The sequence below is a fragment of the Choloepus didactylus genome, chromosome 20, assembly GCF_015220235.1.
Source record: "Choloepus didactylus isolate mChoDid1 chromosome 20, mChoDid1.pri, whole genome shotgun sequence".
NCBI classification, from domain to species: Eukaryota; Metazoa; Chordata; class Mammalia; order Pilosa; family Megalonychidae; genus Choloepus; species Choloepus didactylus.
The window spans coordinates 13,298,394-13,322,957 of NC_051326.1; the positions used below are offsets into that span (position 1 = coordinate 13,298,394).

Below are 24,564 nucleotides of genomic sequence, written 5' to 3' on the forward strand. Positions count from 1 at the left end.
AACCACACCAGAAATGCTAAAGGGAGTTCTTCGGATTGAAAGGAGGGGACATAGAGAGTAGATCAAAGCTGCATGAAGAGATAAAGATACCCAGTAAAGGTAACAACATAGGTAAATATGAATGCCAGTACTGTTTGATATGTAATTCTATTTTTTTCTTCTTGTAGGAAATAAAAGGCAAATGAATAAAAAGTAACAATAAATCTATTGTTTGGGCACACAATGTATAAAGATATAGTTTGTGACAAAAACAAGATAAAGGAGGGGGATGGAGGGGTGTGGGAACATAGTTTGCATATGTAATTGAGGTTAAGGTGGTATCAAATCAAGCAAGATTGTTATGGATTTAGGATGTTAAATTTAAACCCCATGGTAACACAAGAAAATATTTGAAAAATATACACAGAAGAAAATGAGAAGGTGTCCTAAAGATCAATTAATACAAAAGAAGGTAGTAATAGAAGATTTGAAGGACAAAAAAACATGGATAACACTTACGAAAACCAAATAGAAAAAATGGCAGAAGTAAATCCTGAATTATCAATAGTTACTTTAAATTTAAATGGGTTAAACTCTCCAGTCAAAAGACAGGGCTTGCCAGCATGACCCGACTATATGATGGTAACAAGAAACTCACCTTAAATTCAAATCATAAGAAGATGGAAAGTGAAAAGGTGGAAAAAATATTCCACATAAATAATAACCAAAGGAGAATGGGAGTGACTATACTAATAAAAAACAAGATAGACTTTAAGTCAAAAACTGTTAAAGGGACAACAAAGAATACTATATATTGATTAAAGAATCAACTAAAAAAAAATAACTTATAAACATATGTAAGTTGTCTTGAGGTTTAGATAGGGAAAAACACTTCCACGAGCATGTATGAGCACCTGAGCTAGGTTCAGCTCCTAACACCCAATGGGTACTTGGTGAAAGCTAATTCCTTTCTCATGCCCATTTCCTCCCACAGCTCTCAATACCTAAAGGTCACCATTTGACCTTGGCTGGCTTTGTACCTACCGTGCTGCCTCCTGTTACTCTTAGATTCCTCAGCGATGACACGGCATATTCCAGATGACGTCTTTCCTTTGATTCCTGATTAAGGCTTTGTCCTCCAGTCTCTGGATAGGAAACCCCAGTGTGGCAAGCTGACCCATGAAGCTGAGAGCTGGAGTCAGCCCTAAGTAGCCAGCTCATTGCTTCCAGTCCCCTGGGCAAAGCTGAGTCCTTTAAAGCCAAAAGAGCCTCCTGAGCAGAAGCCTTGCACGACCCATTTCTTGCCACCCTAAGGGCCACTAACTAAGGGGAGGAGAAAGAGAATGTGTAGAGATGCAGAGGCATTATATAATTCCTTCCCGTTCTTTTCCAGGGGAGACTTTGCTCTACACGGCCCTGTTGTGCATCTTTAATGCTCTCGTGCCAGGGGCTGCCCTCCTGAAAGACTGGGTTGTGAGTCAGGGAGGATGTGTGTGGGCAACAGTCAGTGATGACCTCCTACTTCCATATCCAGTGGCCCTTCTGGTCTCTTCTCCACCTGTTTGCAGCATTTCATACTGTCCTTATCTCCATCTAATTTACTGCTGCTGAAATAATCTTCCCCACTGAAGAAAGAGAAAAAATCTGGTCTGGTACTCCAAGGCCTTCCTAATTTGGCCAAAATCTGCCTTTCTTACTGTGTCTCTTACCATGTCCCTTTACTTACCATATGTTCCCAGCAAATGAGCCATTTGCTTTTCTCCATAAATATCCAGGACTTCCTACCTCCTGCCCTTGCTCATGTTATGTTCTTCTCTGGAATGTCCCTTCCCCACCTCTCCATGCCTAATCCCTTCCCTGAACCCTCCCAGTCCTCCCAGCTGGAAACTCTTCTCTGGGATTCTCCTGGAACTCTATTTTTATCTCTCTCTTCTGACACGTCATTTTTCTGCCTTGTCTTACCTTCTTTACCAGACCATGAGTTTGCTGGAAGGCAGGGACATTCTTATTTCTCTCTCCCCTTTGTGACTGACGGACTCTCTTGCATGTAGTAGACTCTTGGTAAATGATCTTCTGTAAATTAGAGCATGAGGGAGTACTAACCCACCAGACCCAGACACTAACAGATTTCAAACTTCACATGGACTTTCTTTGTTACATAAATGTTGGTATAGAGACATCTGAGCTTCTCCATTATTTTCACCTGAGAGTTACTGAGCATCCTTTCCCTCAGGCCATGTCATCAGACTGCACTGAGCTGTCAGTCCTGAGTCAGAAACGCAAGAGTTGGGCTCGAGATTTAGAAGCTGAGAATTGGGGCTGAGTATCAAAGAGGAATCCTGTGGCTGAGCCAAGTCCAGGAGGGAGGAAAGTGCCCGTGGCCGGGGGTTCCTAACTGCAGAGCAACCAAAGGCTGAGCAGGGGAGCGGGAAAGTCAGCATCCGCTGGTGGTGGCGGCAGCGGCAGTGGTGGAGCTGGTGGATGTTTGAGGTCCAAAGCCAACAGTAGGAAGTGACTAGACAAGCCTGGGAATGGGGTTTGGCTCGGTCGGGCCAGGGCAACTTCCTTGGAGAGTTGTATCTGGCCCTATTGAAGTCCTTGGGCTCTTCCCCTACCGGCTCCAATTTTCCGAGTCTAAAGACTTGGGTCTTAGATTCGAGCATCTCACATGTCTTTCTTTCTGAATTCCTCCCTAGTAACAAGGATTACAATTTTCTGGAGGCATTTTTCTCCTTCTCCTTTAATTTAGCTTAAGCCATTCTTCAGCTATGGCCCAGAAAGCCAGACCTGACTTTCTGAGTCCATCTACCCGACCAGTTGTTCACGTCCCATGTTTTCATTTCTTTTCCAAGTCATGCCTAACAACAGGTAGAAGAGAAGAACATGACACCACGGGCCTTCAAGTCCTTCCGAGTGTGGGTGGGCTTGGGTCTACCCATGGGGGCAAGTATTTCACAGCTGAAGGTGGATGGAGAACAAGTATCTCCTGACAGCTGAAAGCAAAGGAGATAATGAAAGAAACACTGGATTTCCTTCCTTGGTCTGGACTAAAGTCTGGACAAAGGGAATCACAGAAGCAAGTGGACGTGGATCTGAGGTTCACATGGGAAAGGAGCCCCTTCCCCAGGGACCATGGGAGTAGCCGCAGCTAAAGAAGGTAGCCTGCCCCTGCGCTGGAGGGTGAACCCACGGCAGTGAAGATGGTGGCTGGGGAGTGGGGTGGGGTGGGAGGGTTTGTCTGATAGTTCTAAACCTCAACGTGTGAGCAATCAAGATCTCAAGCTTCCCTTGCACTGTAGGAAAATCTGGTCTGCGGCAGCCTCTTCCACGCCTCCATTCCAGACGCCCAGGGCCTGGTGTCATGGTAGCGAGTGGCTCTGTCCCTGCTGCCGCCCTCCTGCAGCCCAACGCAGCTCACAGGAGCCTCGCCAGGAGTGCATCTACCCACCTGGCTCCGGCGATACGGCTGTGTTGTGGAGATACATTCTCCAGCCCTTGGATACCCACTGCTCCTGTCGTTGGCATTGCTTTTGTAGGCTGTTCTTTCCCTGTGCCTTTTGAGAAGTAGGTCAAGGTAATTAACGTGCTCTGAGGGAGAAATGCCAGGGGTTCAAGTCACCTGGGCTGGAATCCTGAGTTCTATTTCCGGCTTCACAGTTAATCAGCTATATGACAATCCTTAGCAGCTCATTCTCCCCTCTGGTTCTCCCTGGGTGCTTCTCTAGCTCTTATGATACTTTTGTTCCTGAAGCTACATCCCCTGGGGCTCTCATCTTCTTTCTTCTTCCCTCCTTCAGGAAGACCCTTTAAAGTTGGCTGCTCCCGGTGGTGCGGGAGCTGATCAGGAAATCAGAGGTTTTCCTGCAGACACAGGCGAGCTGAAGGGGCAGTGTGAGGCTGGAGCATCAGGATGTCAGACCCCTGTAACTAGAGGACAGATCCTGGTTCTGGGACATGGATACTAAAGCCCAGAAGGCAAGGGAGGGTTTCTGGGCTTGATGTGATGGCTGGAGTTTGCCTCCCGCCTCTAAGCCTCACTTCTTCTGTAACTCAGGGGAATTCAGCCCCTGGTTTATGAGCTATGTGGAAACCCAGAACCTCCTTCTGGGGCTTGCTCATGGCAGAGGGGATTGTTTGAGCTGTCACAGTGAAGGACACCATTTGGAGTGATCATGTTAGCCTCTGGCCTATGGAAACCCGAGGAAGCCCCAGGCTCTGGGTGGCCATTGTCATAGGGGATCCACCACTGATGAGATACAGGGACAGGGTGAAGGCACCTAGAGGACCTTGTTTGGTCTGGAAACCCTGAGACGCTCTCCAACCCCTACCCTCCACATCCAGGTAATGGATGAAGGGACGAAGAGGAGCAAATGCAGGGAAGGAACGGGACATGGGGTTTTACACTGCAGGAAGAACTACTTGATTTAAATTGCAGTCATCGCATGTGTATCTGTGTCGCTGCAGGGCATCAAGGCATGGCGGAAAGAAGCTGGGTCTTGGGGTAGAGTGTCCTGCTTGAATCCCTGCTCTACGAGAGATTCACTAGAGAGTTACCTACTGTCTCTGGGCCTCAGTTTCCTTACCTTGCAAGGCTGCTGCAAGCTGTTATGATGACCTGTGTAAAGCACCTGGGACAGAATCTGTCACCCAGTGGACACTCAGTAAAATATTACTTCCTTCCTGTTTTCCTTCCTATCATGCCCATCACCATGTTTTGGATTTCTGCAGATAAACCGAGAACCTATCCCAAGCCTGACTTTCCTTCCTTTCCATAGTTCACCTAAATAGCTGATTCCCGCTTGGTTTCTTTTCACGAGCACACTGTTCTGGAGGTTGGTACCCTTGGGTTCTGCTCTTCTGTTTTAAACAGTAAGTTAGAAGATTGCGTGGCCCTGGAGTCTCAGTTTCCTGATACGTGAGTAGCATCACTACCTTAGACTCCTACAGCACCATTTCCTGTACAAATTTTGTCTCTACATCTTGACCACACCCCAGGGAACCTGGGTATGGGCCGGAATTCCTCCGCCACGGAGCAGGAGGAGCCCAGAGGGCGATGTTGTCTGCTGAGCCAATGGAAGAGCCGAGAGTAGGGGCCCTCTTCTCCCTGCTCCCCGGCAGTTTGGTGGATTTGGAGAAGCAGCTTCTGGGAAGGGTGCCCTCTGGCATACAAGGTCCTCTGGCCAAAGCACCCATGCAAAGGATGCAGGCTGGCCGGCGTGCCCCTGATCTGTGCACCCTTAGGAGACAACCTGCCAGTGGGATCTATTTGGGAACACAGATTACTTGGTGTTGGGGTGAGGGGTTACTACTGTCAGGGGGATCCAATGACACCATCCAAGGAATCAGGTTATGGTTGCCAAAAAACTATATAGGACACCTGGTTAAATCTGGGATTCAGATAAATACTGAATAATTTTTGTGGTATAAATATGTCCCAAATGTTGCATGTGGTTATTCTGTAAATTAGGACCTTTGGATGACGCTCTTCTGCTTTAAATTGTGAGCCAGAAGATTGTGTTCTCTGCTAAACAAGGAATAATTTATAGTATAAGTATATCCCAAACATGGCATAAGACATACTTACACTAAAAAGTATTCCTTGTTTATTTGAAATTCAAATTTAACTGGATGTCCTGTATTTTAATTTGCTAAACCTGTCAACCTCAGTGTTAACACAGAGACCTTCAGGTTGGGCACTTGGGGTCCTCCTGGTAAGGCCCCAGACCCCCTTTTCAGCCTCCCCTTCTTTGTCTGCTCCCCCTCCCACCTTCTGCGCCAGCCAGATTCCACGCTGCACCTCAATACTCTTTACATTCTGCCATCTCTGACCTTTGCAAATTTTAGTCCCTCTGGCTGGAATTATTTACATTTTCACTGCATTTAGAAATCCTACCCATTCTTCAAAGCCCATCTTGAGTGTTTATTTTTTCTATCATGAAGCTCTACCCTGGTCCTTATAATGCCTCTACTGTAGCAATTATTAAACGTTATGATACTTTTTGCTTGTCTCCTTTCTCTTAGGTACCTTCCATAGTGTCTAGCACAAAATAAGGGAGTGATCGATAGATATTTGATGAGAAAAGAATGACTTAATTCCCAGTGGAGGTTTGTGCCTCACGTGCAGCATTTACCATGTTCTTCCTTGTCATGTAGGTTTCTATGAGCATTTGACTTGTGCTCCCTGCTAGGCATTGTGCTCCTTGAGGACGGACATTATTCCCACTCTGCCTAGTACACTGTACAGCAGATACCAGGAACTCAGTGAGTATAGAACTGTGGGATGGGAGTATTTCTGGGTGTCCAGACCAAGCTAGATCCCAAATTCTTCTTTTGCTCTGCTTCAGGAATGGCTCTTGGCAGATCCTAAAACCACCTGGCCTGGTCCTGGGACTGGAGAATAGAGACAAAACTGCTTTGTGAGTTGCCTGAGGCTCTAAAGTGTGTGTAAGCTCCAGGGACCTTCCCAGGGCTTCCTGTGGGGCCTCCTGGGCTCACGTGTACGGAAGAGGTACATTGACAGGAACAAAACCTAGAAATAGCAGCAGGTGTGGTGGGTGGGGGGTGGGATTTGAGGCCAGAGGGAAATAGGAAACATGAGTTTGACATACAGCAGGGAGAGCAGTGTTCCAAGAGTCAGGCAACCTGGATTCTCTCCCTGGTTCTTTCCCTGACTTGGGAGAGGAAGGAGGGAAAGAAAATTCATATGAGTGCCCACTGTGTACTTTCACGTAGGTTTTTTTTAATTTCCCAACAATCCTGCAAGAAGCTAAGGTTCAGAAAGGGCAGATGACCATCCTAAAGACACACAGCCCAGTGTATGGAAGGACACAGAACACAAATTAAACTCTCAAGGTCTTGGTTTCCTCTTTTGTGAGGAGAGGTGTCGCACCAGCTCTAACTTCTACTAGTAGAGTATTTCGATACTAAAAGACAAAACAGAACAAAAAACTCAACCATTGGACACGAGGAAAAACTAAGGAATAGATATCAATTGAATGGTCTGGGGAGTGTGTAAAATGCTGTCAAATAAAGACGCGGCTGGACGAGGCTTAGGGAAGCCCAAAGCTGGGCCAGGAGGGACCCTCGAGTTGCAGGGTCCTGCCTTGAGCCTTTTGCCCTCTGTGTCTGTCTCAGGGTCACCAGGGTGGAGAGAAAGAATTGAAATCGGCCTCGGGGCACAGGTGAAGAGGATCCTGGGGGCAAAGCTAGTGAATTGCACATGTAAATCTGGGAGCAGAAAAGCAAGCTGACTCTGCAGCACTCGAGGGGTGCGGAGGCGTTTCCAGCGTACCCGGCCCAGGAAGGACGCTCTTTGGTAGCCAGCACCGGGACAGGGCGTGGACTGGCGGGTCACAGCTGGGGGCTTAATTGGAGGCTAGGGCTCAGCCAAGGGAGCCAAGAGGGGGCGGCGGATCACTTCCCAGTTCCTCCTCCTTGCGCCCCCCCTTCTCAGCCTACGCATCCTGGTCAAATCTGGGGGAGGGGGACACCTGCCGCTTTAGAGTGACCGCGGCTCCCAGCGTTGCCGCGGGCCCTCTCGGGCCCATGGGTTGGGGGACATCTCAGCCATAGGCCTGAGGACTCCGACTGGGTCAGGGAGTTGGGGTGGGTGACGCCCGCAGGTGAGCGCTGCTGCCTGGAGCACCTGCCGCCCAGGCCCAGGGGGCAACGGCCTGGGAAAAGGCGCATCCCGGGATTTGGGTTTCTCGCTGGTGCCTGGGGGGGTAGGGGTGGGAGCGGCGGGGGGCGTGGCCTGGCCTGGGGCGGGGCGGGCCTGGGGGGCCCGGAGCCGCCCGGCAGTGGCCGAGCCGGAGTGGGGGCGGTGCTTATTAGCATAGCCCCGCCCCGCCCCGCCCCGCCCCGCCGGGCGCAGACCCCGGAGCGCCGAGCGGGGCCGCCAGTCCCATCCCCTGCGCTGCGTGGGTCGCGGCTGCTCGGCTGCCGCTGCGGGCGTCCGGCCCTCGCTGCCTGCTCGCGCCCTGCCCGGCCCCCGGCGCTCCCGCCGCTCCCGCCGCCGCCAGCCCCTGCCTGCGCCGTGAATGAAAGGCGGGCGCCGCCCGAGGCTGGGGGGAAGCGCCGCGGCGACGCCGGTCTCCCGGGAGGCGCCGGCCCGGCTGAGATGTACGGTAAGGCTCGGGCCCGCGGCGGGCAGCTCCTCCAACTTCCAGGACGTGGCCCGCGGTCCCCCGGCGTGGCCCCGGCGAGCGGCGAGGGCGCGGGCTCGGTGCCGGGCTAGGCTCGGTGCGCGCGCGGCGGTGCCGAGGAGACAAAGATGCGCGGAGAAGGGGACGCTGGGCATTCCGGAGCTCCCCCGAGCCCGGCGTTTGCTGCGGGCGGTGGGCGGTGGTCCGGCGGGGGACGGGGGGCGTCGTGGCGTTCCCCGAGCGGCGGGGTTCTGGGGAAAGCGGGTCTCTCGTGGAACCGAGCGGGGAGGAAGTGTTGGTGGAGGCGGCGGTGTGCAGAATTTGCAGAATAACAAAAGCGGTTTGTGTTCTGGGAGTTAGATGCGTGGAAGCCGGTCCAGGATTTAGGGAGACGCCCGCTGCCCGCCTCAGCCTGGCTCCGGGGATGTGGGGAGCGGCGCCTGTGGAGCCCAGGGCTGGGGAGCGAGTCGGTTCTGGGAGCCCCGTCTTGCGCCCCTGGGTGGACCCGGCCTCTGCCTGCACTGGCACCCCGGGGGACCCAGGTTCCCCGAACTTCCAGATTTGCCCTCCCCAGTGGAGAAGGGAGAGGCTGCTGAGAGGGTGCATCCCCTCCATTGATGTGCAACAGTTAGCTGCCTCCCCCGCCCCCCCCCCATTCACTGCCCTCCTATAATTTGTCAGGAATTCCTCGGGTTTTGGAGGCAGTGTGGGTGAAGAAAAGAGTGCATTTTGTGTCCCCCAGGGCAGTTCTGCTGAATGGGGCACTGGAGTGCCAGGCCTGTCTGGAAATCTGCTTCGTTTCAGAGCCCCAGGTGCTCAGGGCTGCTTGGATGGGTTGAACTGACCTGGTGGCCACAAGTCCCTCGGAACCCAGGTCTCCAGGCAGCAGTTCTAGGGCCAGCCAAAAAACTGGCTCTGGGCTCCCCTCTTTCCCCCACTGCAAAGTAGGGGCTCAGGTGACCCCTGAGGGGGAGCCTTTGGGAGAAGGCGGGTTCCCGATTTAACCCATCATGGAGGCTGCTCAGTGGCCTCACTGAGCGAACAGACTGAGTCACAAAGTTTCTTGGAGGCAGAGGAAGCTGAGATCATGGTGGAAAGACTCAGCAATAGTCCTCAGGCCCCACCATTAGAGGAGAGAGACTCAGCCTTTGAATCAGACTCCTTCCCTCCCCAGTTGGCTGTACAGCTGCATCTCCACCATCCAGGTCGGGAGGCCAACAGGCCCCAGCGTGAATTATTGCCCTTGGATGGACCAAGTCGGGGGCAGGGTGACCTCGGAGGCCGTGCTGCTGAACACTGGGGGCCCTGGGGGAAGGTATCCAGGCAGTTATGTTTTATAAGCTGGAGGCTGAGGGGCTCCCAGAAGAGAGCTCTGTTTTCTTACTCTCTTGGTTTTCCCTGATTCTTTTCTGCAGAGAGAGCAGCCCCAAACTGCAGAGCATTTGACAAAAAGCATGTGACTGCAGGGGCACCTGCAGTGGGGAAGGAGTTAGGCTCATCAGAATGGGTCAGAATTAGGAACCCGAGTTCTGCTGGGTCATCCCGTTGCCCTGAGTCTGAGAAGGTTTGATAAGTGATCCCACATGTCTGAGAATCGGGGGTCCCTGCTGGCCTCCACTGCATGAAGCTAGTCAGGGAAGAGAAAGGTGAACGGGGAAGCCAGAATATCTGGGTGCTATTTCCAGATACACCACAGGTTTTCGTGTCTTTTATAAGATGTTTATATTTCTCCAGATGCAAAGAGATGATACTTACCCCTGAATGATTCATAGAAAGATTATAATGAAGGAATCCTCCAGGCAGTTGCCTGCAGCAAAAGATTATTATTGAGTCTCCTTGGTGCAAAGCCTTGCCTAGCAGGCGAGAGGGAGCCCACTCTCCAACAGGAGGGCTTGTCTGCCTGAATTTTAGTATTTTTTTTTTTTTTACGTTTGTGGAAATAAAAGGTGGGGTCCATGTGATACTTGTTATCATTTGTTCCCAAGAAGTCAATAGAGTGATAAGAATAGGTGTGGGTGGGGAGGTTGGGAAGGCATAGACTTACAGACATCTTATATTTGGTTCTTATTTGCCCCCTAGTTTTTCCACGGAGTTTGTCCAAGGTGACATGGTTAGATGAACAGGGCAAAATGGAAGATGGGGTTTCTTCACCCAAAGCTACCTACCCCCCCCCCCATGAACCCCTGTGCCTCTGGTGAGATGCTCATTAGGAAAATGCCACCAGGAGTTTTATTAAGTGATGAGCCTGAGGCTCCGGTGTGGAGCCAAGAGTTGCCCAAGAGCTTTAGTTAAAGGAGCCCCTTGACCTCCGACCTTGCTGACTTGATTCATTATAAACTCACATAATCTAAGCCCAGTCACCACCTCGAGCCCCTGGCGATCCTGTCTTCCCATCTTTCCAGCTCTGGGCCAGATTTTCTCCTTCTCTCTTCTCCCCTCCTCCACTTACAGTTCCACCTGCCCACGTCCTCAGTCTCCTCCATCTCTTCCTTCTGGCTCTGGAGAATAAGGGCTCCTTGTCTTTGCCAGAGGCTGCTGAGCTATCGAGGTCAGCAAGAATCCTGGACCAGGGCCAGCCCATCTGAATCCAAGTGCCAGGTCATACCTGTGCGACCTTGGGCAAGTCTGATTGTCTCTTGGAATCATATCCGCGTATGAACTGGTGAGCTGCCCGTTACCTCCCAGGTCTGTTGTGAGCCTCCAGGTGGGGTAGTGTCTGACGGTGTGGTGTAAAAGGTTCTGCACTTGCAGGACAGGTTACTCAAGAGCCTGTCCCCTTAGCCTTTACCTTTCTCTGTTTCTCTCTACCTGTTCACAAGACCTGCAAGCCTGCTCACCGGCCCTCCGCTCCCCCCGGATTAAACAAACACACAGATCACCTCGCCTTTAGCTGTTCAAGCCTCCGAACTAGTTCTTTCTTTCCTTTTACCAAATTCACTCCTGCTGCCTCCTCACCACTCACTCATTCCTAAACCCAGTCGCTTCCTGGATATCGCTCTCCAAAAGGATGCCAGTGATTCCCCACAGTCTTGTGCATACCTAAGAACACGCATTGATTAGGGACACGGAAAAATAAGAACACTTTGTACTGGGGAGGGGGGAATATGGGCAACTTCTCTGCAGAAAGGGATTTCCATTCATTTTTCTTTTTGTTAACATTATATAACTAAGTTTCCTTATTCCTCTTACCTGGGTTGGAGCCGTGAGAGGCCTGCCCGGGAGCATCCGCCTTAACCCGAGGCGAGGTAGTGCTCCCTGAGAAGTGCTCCCTCCAGAATTAGGGCAGCTGGCTTGGAAGAGCGATTGGGAAGGATTTTCCCAGGTCCAGTCTGGGTGCCACGATCCCACAAAGACACTCGCTGCCTTCATTCCTCCTCCCCTCTGAGTGGGCCTCGTTCTCGACATGTGCCGTTCTTCATGCTTTGTGATCGAGCATGCTGACTGCAGGGAAAACTGCAATGTTGTCCAACTTTCCGCAAATGTGCTTGACAGAGCAACCTGCCTGGTGTGTGTGATGCATGAAGGGTGTGGAGGAACTGGGGGGCAGGAGACTCCACCTCTGCAGACCCCTGCAGGCTAACCTGCGCAGGAATCTGCACAGATACTGCAGCTCTCTATCCCAGGCAGCTCCCACTACGGCACACACGCCACGCACATGTGCACACATGCTCCATCCTCCTCCCCCAGATCTTGTGGCTTCGTGGCCCCATGGCCCTCCGTATGGCTCGTGCATGCAGAACCTGGGTGGCCGGCGGTCTCTCCTCCCCCACACCTGCTTTATTCCCCTTAGCAGGGGCGTGGGGTGAGTAGGGCCTGTTTTCTCTCTTTTGCTGCTCACAGCTTGGTGAGTTCAAACGATCGTAGTTTTCTTCTAGCACACTAAAGCAGCAACAACAGCTTATTTTACAGAAACTTTTGAAAAGAGAGGAGGAAAAAATCACCCATGATCCTACCAACCAAAATCAGTATTTTATATTATATAAACTGCCACTGTAATTTTGCACCCACCTACTTTTGTCCCTCCCTCTCTTTCCTGCCCGATCCTGGCTGTGTTAACCGAGGGGCGATAGTGAAAGAGCCCCTACCTGGGAGCCCCGCAGCCAGTGCCCTGGCTTCGCCCCTCAGGTGTAGGTAACCTAAACCCCAGCCCTTCTGAGCCCGTTTCCTGGCTCTAAAAAGTTAGCAGTGCCCATCTCAGGGCAGAGATTAATTAGGAGAAGAGAGCAGCTGCTGACTTCCCCCTTTCTTTTCTTCTACTATCTCTCTCCTTTCTGTTTCTGAGTCAAAAACAACAAATCAACACAAACTTACGTCCCATAGCCTAAGAGCAGTGCTTGTGATACTGCTCCTTCTATCAAACAAAAGGAAGAGCCAATAAAAACAAAATGAAACATTTTTTCTTCACTCATTCAATCCTTCTAGAAAATTTGGAAAGCACAGTGAAGTGTAAACAAATATAACTAGTTTTCATGTTCGGATATCTTTCCTTCGGTACCTTTGCTTACATGATTGGAATTATTCATTTTACATAGTTTTGTGTTCTGTTTCCTTCCACTTAGCATTGGAATATAAGCATTCCCCCATCTTAATAAAAACTCTTTGAATGTCATTTTTGATGGTCTGTAATAGTCCTCTGAGTGTCTGTATCATGTCCTTGTACATTTAGGTTGTTCATAAACATTCAATATTACAACCCTTGGATGAGTACCTGGTGCCCAAAGCTTCCTCTCAACTTTTTGTATTTTCTGAGGAGTTAGCTCTCCAAAGGTGTGGATCAAGGTGTTTAAACATTTTTAAGACTTGCTACATAAGTCAAGTGGCTTTCAATTTGTATCACACTCCCACCTGCAGTTAGGAGAGTGCCTATCCCCTGTAATCTCAAAAGCATTAAATCTTGTGATATTTTTTCCTAATCTTTGCTAATTTGAAAGAAGTTATATCATTTTAACTCATATTCTTTATTAGTAGTAAAGTTAAACACTTCATACAGTGACTTGTCATAGGACTATGAGTGCTTTATCTATTGAGGATATTGACCATTTGCCTGTCATTTGCTTTATGTTCTGCGTTTCAGAGGGAAATAGCTGTAAGCTATCAAGTATTTTGTGGAGTACCAGCCATGTATAAAACTATATAGGGCATCATAAGAGATGCAAAAACATATGAAAAGTCCTTTCCATCAAGAAGGTTGCAATTTAAGTGGGCAAACAAGTCATAAAACATGCAAAAAATTAAATGTGTAAGACAAGTTCAGTAGAAAGTTTTGCAAAGTGGAAGAGTCACTTGCCAAATAATCAGTAAGTAATATCTGTAAGTGGGAGAGACGGCGGCAGGGTGCAGCCATTTGGGAGGGCCTCACAGGAGAGCAGGTGCTCGCGCTGGGTTTTTGGGGAGTTGGAGGGGAGAGGGCGTGCCAGGTGGAGGCTGTCACCTGGGGAAGCCTTTGGGGGTGGGGAAAGGGGAGACCTGTCAGCAAGTTGAGGGGCTGTGCAGGCTTGGGCAGCGTTTGGGGAGGATTATGTGATGGATAAGGAGATCGTGTCGAGATGAGGAGTTTCACTTCTCCCCCTGAGCAGTGGGAGCCATCGAAGGTTTTGAACTGTCAAAGGACTGATCTGTGCAATTGATGTTTTAGGGAAATACAGGTGGGGCATTGCAGGATGTTTGGGGGGAGAAATGAAGAGAAACAGACCAGAAGGAAGAGTGGCCTTGGGAGTGAGGAGGCCCTGAACACCAGTTACAGCTGTCCATACGTGTGAAAGAATGGTTGCGCCTTAAACAGAACAAAACAAAACAAAACGAAACAAAACAAAACAAAAAAACGAGGGTAGGGAGGGATTAGGTAAGTTGAAAGTTTTTAAACATTCTTATGGTACATAAAGTGTGCCTTATATAAGCAGATATTTTAAAAATGGCAGTTGATTTTGAAGCAGATAATAAATTACCTAGTCTATAAATTTATAATCTAACTTGTTCTACAGATGATTTGGACGATATATTTTATACACATATGGACATGCACTACAATAAATAAAGAGTTCAAAGCAAGGAAAATCTAAGAATAAAAAAAAAAAATGAATCCTGGAATAAAGGTATATCAGGAAAAAAAGCACACTAGCAGACTCTGTTGCAAATTCAGTTTAGAATTTCCTGTAGGCCAAAATTAAGAGGTGGAAAAATCATTTATTTGCAAGATTCATAGTGTCATGGAATGCAAAATGGTTCAGCCGCTTTGAAAGACAGTTTGGCAGTTTCATGCAAAGTTAAACGTAGGCTGATCACACCATCCAGCAATTGTGCTCCTAGGTATTTACCCGAATGAGTTGAAAATTGATGTCCACACAGAAACCTGCACATGAATTTTTATAGCAGCTTTATTCATAATTGCCAAACCTTGGAAACAACCAAGAGGTCCTTCAATAGGTGAAGAACATCCATACAGTGGAGTGTTTTTCACTGATGAAAAAGAAACGAGCTATCAAGCCACCAAAAGAGACATGGAGGGACCTTGAAAGCAATTTGCTAAGTGAAAGAAGCCAGTCTGAAAAGGCCGTGTGCATACTGATCCTGACTATATGACATCCCGGAAAAGACAAAGCCCTAGAGACAGTGAAAAGATCAGGGGTTTCTGGGGGTCCTGTGGGGAGAGGAGGGATGCGTAGGTGGAGCCCAGGGCATTTTTAGGGTGGTGGATCTATTCTGTATGAGGCTATAATGGAGGATACCCATAGAGCTGTACAACACAGTGAACCCTAATGTAAACTACGGATTTTAGTTAAGATAATGCACTGAGACTGTTAACAAATGTTCCACACTAATGCAAGGTGTTGATAATAGAGACCACTGTATGTGTGTGATGGGGGGAAAGGAGGAAAGTTAATATGAGAACTCTTTGTACTTTCTCTGCAATTTTTCTATAACCCTGAAACTACTCTAAAAAAAATCAAGTCTATTTTTTAAAAAGATTCATAGCATCCATCTAATAATTTTTTTAATGCAATTGTCTAGGATACATATAGCTCTTTGGGATGCTAAGATTTGAGGAAAATTCTTCCCTGAGTTCCTCCTACAAGGGAAGGTATTTCATAAGTATTGGTCTAAATTGGATTTTTCTTCTGGAATTACGGTTACCTTAGTTTGCTGTCTACAAGTTTGCAGGGTATTAAGATTGGTCCAAAACCCTGGTCCTCGTGTTTTCTGCCTGGTACAGAGGAGGTGCTCGAAAGTCTTGTTGGGTGAGTGAACCCTGGGCAAGATTTCTCCTTTTTATTTACCTCTTTGTCACTTGGGGCCCTCTGCATGTTTCAGCCTTTAAGTGAGTTGAAGAACGGCAGGATGACTATTACTAGAGCTTCTGCTCCCCACAGCCCTGTGCGGTGTGTGGTCTCCTCAGCACCTTGTGTGTATTATCTGCTGCAGCCCTCCCCCACCTCTACAGTCAGGGGTTGTCATTATCCCCAATTTACAGATGGGAAACTGAGGCAGGGAAAGGCCTGGTCTGTTGCTCATGGCTCCACAGCCACGTGATGGAGCTGGGATTCGGGCTGGGGTAGCCTAGCTCCAGAGCATGCACTCACCCCCCTACCACACTGTCCCTAAAATGCTCCGAATGTTCCAGAGAATGCTGGCCTCCCCCTTGGCAGTGCTCGCTGTGCTTCACAGACTCACACTTGTAAATCTGAGGAGAGCAGAAATGTGCAGGAGGCAGGGCTGCCCTGCCGAGAGGGAGGCCTGCACCCTCTCGCTTCTGCTTGGAGCCTCTGACCCTGGGCACCACCACCACCACCTCCCTTTTCATTGTTTTGCTTGTCAGAGGGGGAAAGGGCCCAGGAAGAGCCTTGGGGACACCTAAATGAGGAGAGACAAGTAAGAGAACAGCCAGGGAGGCAAGTTGATGAGGATGGAAGACAGGATACAAAGCCCAGAGATGGCATGGAAAACAAGGAAGCAGTGGGCATGCATGTCAGAGAGACAGACAGACAAAGGCAGGAGAGTTTGTCATGACCAAGACTGAGTCACACGCTTGCCTGGAATGGCAGTGTCCTTAAAACATGTGTCTTGTCAGAGCTTGATCTAGAGGAGAAGGGGGGTGGGAGCTTCTTGGCTAGGAGGAGCTTCTCTTCCCCATAGTGCAGCTGAGAAGGAAACTTGGAAAGTCCTATATCCCTCCTATATCTCCAGGTCCAGGCAGACTGGGTGCTGCAATGGCTGCCTCCAAGAGGTGGGGTCAGGGCTGGGCTGTGTGGTGCAGGTCCCAGCTGTGAGCAGATATTTCATGTTTATATGACAACGCCGAGTGGTGTGTGGGCCAGACAGGCATCAGGGGAGGGGCAGTGGTTCACGTACCAGATGGGCACTTTCTAGCTTTAGGGCCCTGGACAAGTGAGCTCATCTTTCTCTGAGCCCATTCCCTCCCCTATAAAATGGAGCTAATGACTCGGCCTTGCTCGTGGGGGCGTGATGAGGAACTCAGATGAGACTTCCACCTAAGTTGCTGAACACTAGTATGAAAGGTGATAGATGGACAGTTACCATCTGAGCAACACTTTAGCTGCTTCTGGGGCTCAGCCCTGCCCTCCCCAGAAACAATGATAAGCCCATGTGCAAAGATGGGTGGGTCGTGTTTACTATGTATTGTTTTAAAAATCCTTAGGCAAAAGGATCTTTTAGCAAGAATGTAAGAACAGACGTCATGCACAATCCTGGTGAGCTGGTCGTGACTTCAGTGAGGCTCACTCCCAGGTTGGGCCCCGATGGAGGACCAGTGTACGGCTGCTTACCTGGAGCACTTCCCCATAGAGGACAAGTGTATGGCTGCTTACCTGGAGCACTTCCCCATAGAGGACAAGCCTACGGCTGCTTACCTGGAGCACTTCCCCATAGAGGACAAGCATACGGCTGCTTACCTGCAGCACTTCCCGATGGAGGACAAGCATATGGCTCCTTACCTGGAGCACTTCCTGATGGTGGACGAGCATTCAGCTGCTTACCTGGAGCACTTCCCGATGGTGGACGAGCATTCAGCTCCTTACCTGGAGCACTTCCTGATGGTGGACGAGCATTCAGCTGCTTACCTGGAGCACTTCCCCATAGAGGACAGCGTACGGCTGCTTACCTGGCGCACTTCCCGATGGAGGATGAGCATTCGGCTGCTTACCTGGAGCGCTTCCCCATAGAGGACAAGTGTATGGCTGCTTACCTGGCGCACTTCCTGATGGAGAATAAGCGTTCAGCTGCTTACCTGGAGCACTTCTCGATGGAGGATAAGCGTTCGGCTGCTTACTTGGAGAACTTGCTTGCTAGGTCAGTGGTCCCACTCATCCCTGCACCTGAATGATGTGACAATCTCTCAGGCGGCAGAGAGGGCAGATGGTGATGTCTTTATCTAAATCCTCATTCTAGTCTACATTCTTACTCATTACTAAATTTAGCACTGTTTATTCCATGCTATTCTGTTCATGATCTCACTTAATTCAGAACGAGCCTTTGGAGGTGGATGTCATTATTTCTCTGGGAGAGCCGAGGAAACTGAGATTCAGAAGTTAACAACTTGCCCCGGGGTTGGGCAGCTGGTTGGAGTCTGGTCCCCGCGTTGCCTCCGAAGCAAGCACGTGATCACACAGCTTCATGTGAGATGAAAACAGTGCTGTTGTACCTGATGGTAAGTACAAACAGGCAAACAACAGATTCCACTACAAGTGAAGAATTCTGAACGGAACATTTTCGTAGGTTTTTAAATAGTTCAGTTGTGACTTTACATCTAGGATGTGGGTCACTGAAGCCCTCCTTCAACACCCAAATGTCCCGTGCCCTGACATATGCCCTTTACCTGCAGAGGGGTGGGACTTTAAATCTGAGAACTGGAATTCCTGGTTCAAATACTGACTTCCTCATTGCACTTCGGAAGGATCTCAATGGATTAAACATCCAGGAACTAAGGTTCTTAACTTGGCACAGCTCCAGCCCCCATTGTAGCTGTTCAGGAAGACTTCTCTCTGTGTCCCAACTTTCCTTTTAGGTGGCTAATACTTGAAATAACATTTATGAATCTCATAAAAAACAATCCTGAAATTGTAACAACACTCACAGAGACCTTGCCTGAAGGTCTCTTATAAAGGAGCTACTTGCCATAAAGTGATGCATTCCCAGCTTCTCGTAGCTTCTCACTCCTTGTGCAAGAGGGATGCTTCTGGAACAGAGGCAAGTAAAGTGGATGCTGAAAAATTCAGTGCTCTGCAGCTCCCACCAGGCTTTCTCCCTGCCCCCACTGTATCTATCCTCTGTTGCTATTTTTGAACCTGTCACGCTGAACATCATTTATTTCTTTACACAGTAGATCTGTGAGCCTCTCGAGGACACAGCTTCTATCTCAATCATCTTTGTTTTCCCTAACATCTAGCAGAGACTTTGGTATATAATAAGAGCTCACATGTTTGCATTGAGCTGTAAAATAATTATATGCATCATACATATGTATACACATAGCAGCCCATATTTCCTGGGTACAGTGATGAGGGGCTGGGGATTTCTCTAAGGACAGAGAGGATCTGTAGTGACAGCAACAATGTTTTGTCATCTTAATATGCCTTTCCACACTGGTCGTAATTCCATAAAGCATAGAGAACATACCAGAGTATAACCATTTCCTTTTCCTCCAGTCTTTGATGGTGTCAACCGTGAGAAACAGCCACTTGGTCACCCCGCTACGATGGTTAAGGCTGTTGGGGAGACATTCTCACGTATTTCCTCCTTGGATTCTGGAGCCCAGAATAAATGTCACAATCTTTCTCTCCAAAAAAGGAAAGTCATTCAGTGGTATAATTTGAGGCAGATCTTTATTTTGATTTCCATTCATATCATTCATGCATTTTATTTTTTCACAAAACAGTAGAGAAGCAAAGGCCCTTTGTGGCATAGGCAGTGAAATGTCGTTTCTGTTGCTTGCAAGCTCCTGGGTTAACTGCTACACGCCTTGTGCTGTTTTGGTTCTCGAGCTGGGGATAGGGCACTGTGTGGGGAGTGGGTGTGCTGATCTTTACGGCAGGTCTTGCACACAAAACAGAAGGGGGAGAACCGTCAGGGTCTCCCACTGTTTTCTTCCAGCTCCTCAGAGTGGCTCATCCTGCTATTCCCAGAACAGAAGGACTGGGAAGCCCTTAAAGACATCTGGGCTGAGTGGCCTGGCCACTCAACTCAGTAAGCACAGCTGAGGTCTTGAGAACTTCAGCCACTGCCCAGAGCTATTCCACAGAATGGCTAGACATGTCCTCTTCTCCTCTGGAGAAGAAAAGGGCTGAGTGTTCTGGAAGGAAGTGGGTGGTGCTGGACGGCGTACAGCACTTTCCTTCTGCTTCATCGAGGACCCTTCTGGACTGGGAGAGGTGGCTGTCAGGGCCGATTCAGTCTCTGTTAGTGTTTGAATTTGGGCAAGATTCTCAGGCTCTCTCAGCTTTAGTTTTGCCATATGTAAAGTGGGTGAGCTGGACCGGATGTCTTTAAGGGTTTCCCAGTCCTTCTGTTCTGGGAATGGGATGGAGCAGCTAGGCAGGGGCCAGTGGTGAGCCCCCAGCAGGAGTTCCCGACAGACCTGGGCATTGTGAGCTCCAGGTTTGTAACTGGCTGTGCCTCAATTTCCTCATTGGTAAAACAAGGATAACACCTTTGTTCATTTTAACGGTGTCCGTCTTAGGGTCGGTGGGGATGGGGATACCACACCCTGTTGAAAGGGATGATGTATGCTGTCGAGTGTGCTGGGGTAGGGGTGGGTGAGAGTCATGGGCCTTCCGAGCACTGGGTGCTATGATTCTTGCTTTACCAATATCCATGTTTCATAAAGATCTTGCATAGTAAGAATTCTTTTCCCTATTTGCGGTTTCCATTTTCAGATAAGGAAAATAAGGTTCAGGGAAGTTAAAAGTCTTGTTCAAGGTCACCCAGCCTATTAGTGGCAGAGCTAAGAACCAGGTCTGTTTTATTCGAGCACTGTCTTCTTCTGTTCCATGTGGACTGTTATTTTGAAATACCATCCTCGGTGGATCATACCCTTTGACAATGGCATAAATCAGGCCACGTGATGGCTTAGTGATATTTTATAGCTTGGAATAAGACCCAGAGGCGGACATCATCACATTCTTTGGAACTGGGGAGCTCCTCCAGCTCAGATGAAGAATGTCATGAGAGTGCCACTTTTTTAAAGAAAGAAAATTTATATAGTTAAGGTTAAGTGTCTGCATTTTGTGAAAGAGGCTGGAAGGATGATTATCAAATGTGCAGGCTCTGTGAGGGATAGTCGCCTGCATGGGGGGCACCTCAAGGAGAAAGCCATTGTCCTTTTGAGCAGTGTAACAGGTTCCGTGAGAGGGCTGTGTGGCTACCAGTCAGGAAAGGCGTGGCAGACATCTCCCACCGAAGAAAATAAACAGTGGGTGCCGATGTGGACCCCAGCTGTGTCGCAAGCACTAGCTTTCACGATTGCGGGTTGATTTTTTTTTTTAAACCTGTCTTAAACCTTTTTATTAAGGAAAATTTCAAACATTTAGAGACTAGTACATGAACCGCCTTCCTCATTGCTCAGCTTCATCAGTACTTTAAGGCAAATCCCAGATAACGCACCATTTCTTTGTAAATCCTTCAGTATATATGGCTAACCAATAAGGATTTTTTTTAATCCTGTGTAACCACCATGCCATTATCAAATCTAACAAAACTAACAATAATTCTTTAATATCATCTTATATGTAGTCCATATTCAAACTTTTGTTTGCATCTTTCATGTCTTTTTGCAGTTAGTTTATTCAGATCATCTCCAAGCAAAGTCCGCAAATTGCATTTGGTTGTTATGTGTTTATTTCTTTCTCATGCCTTGATTTGTTGGAGACGTTAGCTCCTCTGTGGTCTGGACTCTGATCTGGCTGGTGGCACCCTTGTGGTGCCTTTTCATTGGTTCCTCTGTCCCCCAGGTTTCCTATAACCTGATAGATAAATCTGCAGGCTTGATTTGGTTCTGGGTCTTTGCTTTTTAACATACTTCTTAGGTGATGCTGTGTACTTTCGACTGCACCGCATCAAGCGGCATACATGGGCTTGGCTGCGTGGTCACTTTTAAAGATGCTGAGATTTGTCAATGGCTCCAGAATTAAGTTCTCCAGCTACAGTTTCCCTAGTGATTTAACACACTTTTAGGATCATTTCCTGGATCCATTATTCCTTTGGGGTTGCAAAGTGGTTATTTTTTAAAATTTTATCATTGTATCTGCATTTATTGACTGTTAAGCAAATGAAGTTTCCATATGCAAACAATATTTAGTATCAATAGTTCAGTTTATATATTGTCCTCCAATCTCACTCCAGAGTTATATGGAATTCCTTTTGTAAGGTTGAACAGTGAGTAGATGATGTCACTTCTTAGGAGCGGGTTGGTTTTTGATGGAGCTGCTTTCACATGGGCAACTCTAGATGTCCTGCTCAGAGGTGAGGAGCAACAAGCCTTATCCAAAAAAGAAAAAGCTAACACCACACCTGGGAGCCAGACTATAATCAGTGCGTGTGGATTAGTCCAGAGAAGATTCAGAGAAACCACTAGAACATTAACAGTGGTTATTTCTGGGTGGTGGGATCACAGATGACTTTAATTTTCGTAAATATTTTCTATTTTTCACATACAGTGAGCATATGTTTTAATGGCAGAACATAAATATAATTAAAACATATTAAAACATAATTAACATAACAGAGCAAAACTAAAAATGAAACAATTTTAAAAACATAATTAACAAAGCAATAACAAAATTAACATAATTAACATAAACCATAACCAACATATTGAAACATAATGAGCATAAAACAAATATAATTAAAACAATCGATGATAGCATTCAGATGGTAGCTGGGTGGGGGAGAACTTTCTGAAGGGATTGGAAATGTCCTAATTCTTGTTTGGGGAGGGGGAATTTACCCAAGTGTATAAACAGTTGTCAATACGCATGGAACCAAGCACTCAAGATATGTGCATCTTATTGAAGGTTAATTATATTGCAGTAAAGCTGTGTGAAAGCCGGGAAAAGAAGAAAAAAATGCGTGCAAAGAATCGCAGGGCTGTTTTGCAGTGCTGGCGGGCAGCGAGGTAGCGGCCAGCCAGAGCCCTGTGCCAGCCGGCGCCAGGGATGGAGGCGGTAGCCAGGCCCCAGCACCCAGGGGAAGTGGTGTTCAAGACTGCTGGCCCGAAGCCCAGAGTGGAGGGCGTGGAGCTGGGAAGTCCAGCGGGCAGCTGGCGGCCGGGAGGCCGTCGGCGCTGGCAGGGCCGCCTGGGTGTGTGGCTGAGACAGGGACCTGCCTTTTGAGCACCGCCCTTGGCATCCCAGCTTTGCCAGGCCTCCAGCACTGTCTTGGCCCCGACACAGAGGTGGCCGGGCAGGGCCACGCATGTGTGACTGCGTGGGTTTTACCCGTTTCCTCCACGGGGCTTCTGTGAGCCCCCAGCCCACACCGACGTCCTTCTCCTAAGAATGCATGGCCTTTGATGGCCTTACTCTTCATCTGTTTCTTACTAATACGCTGGCTTGTGACCTCTCTGCATAATGTCCCATAACTCCCTGGCTAAAAGTGGGTTTGGATTCTAATAATGCACTGAACTGAATAAATCTCAGGGTCTCCTTTGCAGGCTGGGGGATTAAGTGTGAAGACCCTGGAGTCCAGCAGAACCGGGTTTGAATCCCAGCTGTTCCCCTCTTAGCAGTTGTGCGACCTTGGAGAGGTTATTTAATAGCCCTAAGCCTCCTTTTCCTATTCTGTTGATGAGCAATCTTAATTAAATAATGCATTTGCAATTCTTAACAGCTCCTGGCACATAGTGAGAGCTTTATAGACGGTAGCTGATGTTGATTTTAACAGGAGAGGTTGTAATAAACATTGTAGCATCAGCTGATCCCTTTATTGACAACATAGCTGTATCAGGGTCACCCTCTCAGAGGCCTGAGAATCTTCCTTGGCCCACTCATTCTCCACCCCTCTTTTAGAACTTTCCAAGGAGCTTTCCAAGGAACTTTCCAGCTGGGTTTCAGCGTTCAGAGACCCTCTCAGCTGCATTGTCCTTCTGTCTTGCTTTTGCTCCTTGGAGTGGGCAGAACTGCTTGAGGGACTTGCTTGTGCAGGCTTGCTCAGACAGCTCATACCCATTAAAATGGGTCTTGGCTGTGCTCGGCCTGCTGCTTGCTTATTTTTCAGCAGGGCTCGACCTAGTGCTTGTTTTGCATTCTAGCAGAATTCTGTTGCTTGCTCCTGATACTGTTTTGCATTTCAAAAGTGTCGATTCTGAAATTTCCCTTTGGCACCCAGCCTCCCTGGCCCAAGCTTTGCACGTGGGCAGCTCTGGGCACGGTGCCTGTTTTGTGTTCTGGCAGTGCTGCTCCTGCTGCGACAGACTCTCTGATTGTATATTTGGGCTTTTGAGTGATTGATCTTGGATTCTTAGCCTATAAGAGTCTGCATCTTAAATTTGTTCATTTGTATATTTAAAGCACTCTTGCACTGGATCAATTTGGCTCGGTAACAATGACGCTTCCTCTGGTTTCTATATTTGATACTGTGTGTTCATGTGGACAGCTGAAGGTGAGTAACCCTGCTTTTTATAGGCTGCCTGGTGACCACAATCGGAAACTGGTCATATTTGGGGAAAGGGGAAGGCATAAATGTATTGTAAATCCTGTGTTCCTGAGCTCCAGTTCTTGGTTCCAAATTTATACCGTATCAGCAGTGAAATTTCTAACACTGTATTGTTTTCACGAGATGGATTCTACTCTGTGCTGGAGCCTCTTCGAGGGCAGGAGTCATTTATGCTGCTTATGCCCTGTAGTTCACATATAAAAAAAATGAGTTGTCTCAGCCTGCCAGATAGTGAGTACTAAGAGAAAGGTTAACATGAGTTTTTTCCCCTCAGAACACCTCCCAGGGAGCTATACACAGAAGCATGAACTTTTTTTGTTTGTTAAATAAATGATTCATATAATATTTTACCATGCTTCTTGAACCAGCAGTAATCAAAGCCGAGACTAGGCCCTTCCTCCTTCAACAGTCATTATCCGCTTATCCCCCTCTGAAATTCCAGTGTCGCCTCTCAAGTAAGCACCTCCCCAGAAAGTCACCCACGGGGGCCGCGCCCTGTGCTGCCTTCTCACTGCCTTCTCCTCTCCTGACCACTTTTCCTTCTGGAATTGCTCATCTCCACCTCCACGACGGTCTCTTCTGGATCCCTGGGCCTGCTCCTTGGCTCTTCCCAACCCCCCTTTCTCCCCTCGCCCTGCAAATGCTGCGTGGTTCTCCCCACGGTCCTCTGCCATTGGCTGGGCTCTAAATTCTCCCCTGGAAAACCTCTCTGCTGGTCCTTCAGCCGTTGATGGTTTAGTGACCCTCTCGTGTAAACGGTTCAGCCTGCATGTCACCCACC

The 24,564-nt window shown here is 48.4% G+C and overlaps 1 protein-coding gene across 3 annotated transcripts in view; it reads left to right on the forward strand.

Moving 5' to 3' along the window:
• Positions 1-7,955: 7,955 nt before the first annotated feature.
• The window catches only part of EFR3B (EFR3 homolog B), a 97,653-nt gene continuing 81,044 nt past the window's right edge, over positions 7,956-24,564 (forward strand). For 2 of the 3 annotated variants that reach the window (XM_037813059.1, XM_037813060.1), the window contains exon 1: positions 7,979-8,105. In XM_037813059.1, coding sequence (XP_037668987.1) covers positions 8,099-8,105 — 7 coding nt within the window. In that variant the 5' untranslated portion in view covers positions 7,979-8,098. Of the gene's footprint in view, positions 8,106-24,564 lie in introns of all 3 variants that reach the window. The other variant, XM_037813061.1, reaches the window with a different exon arrangement.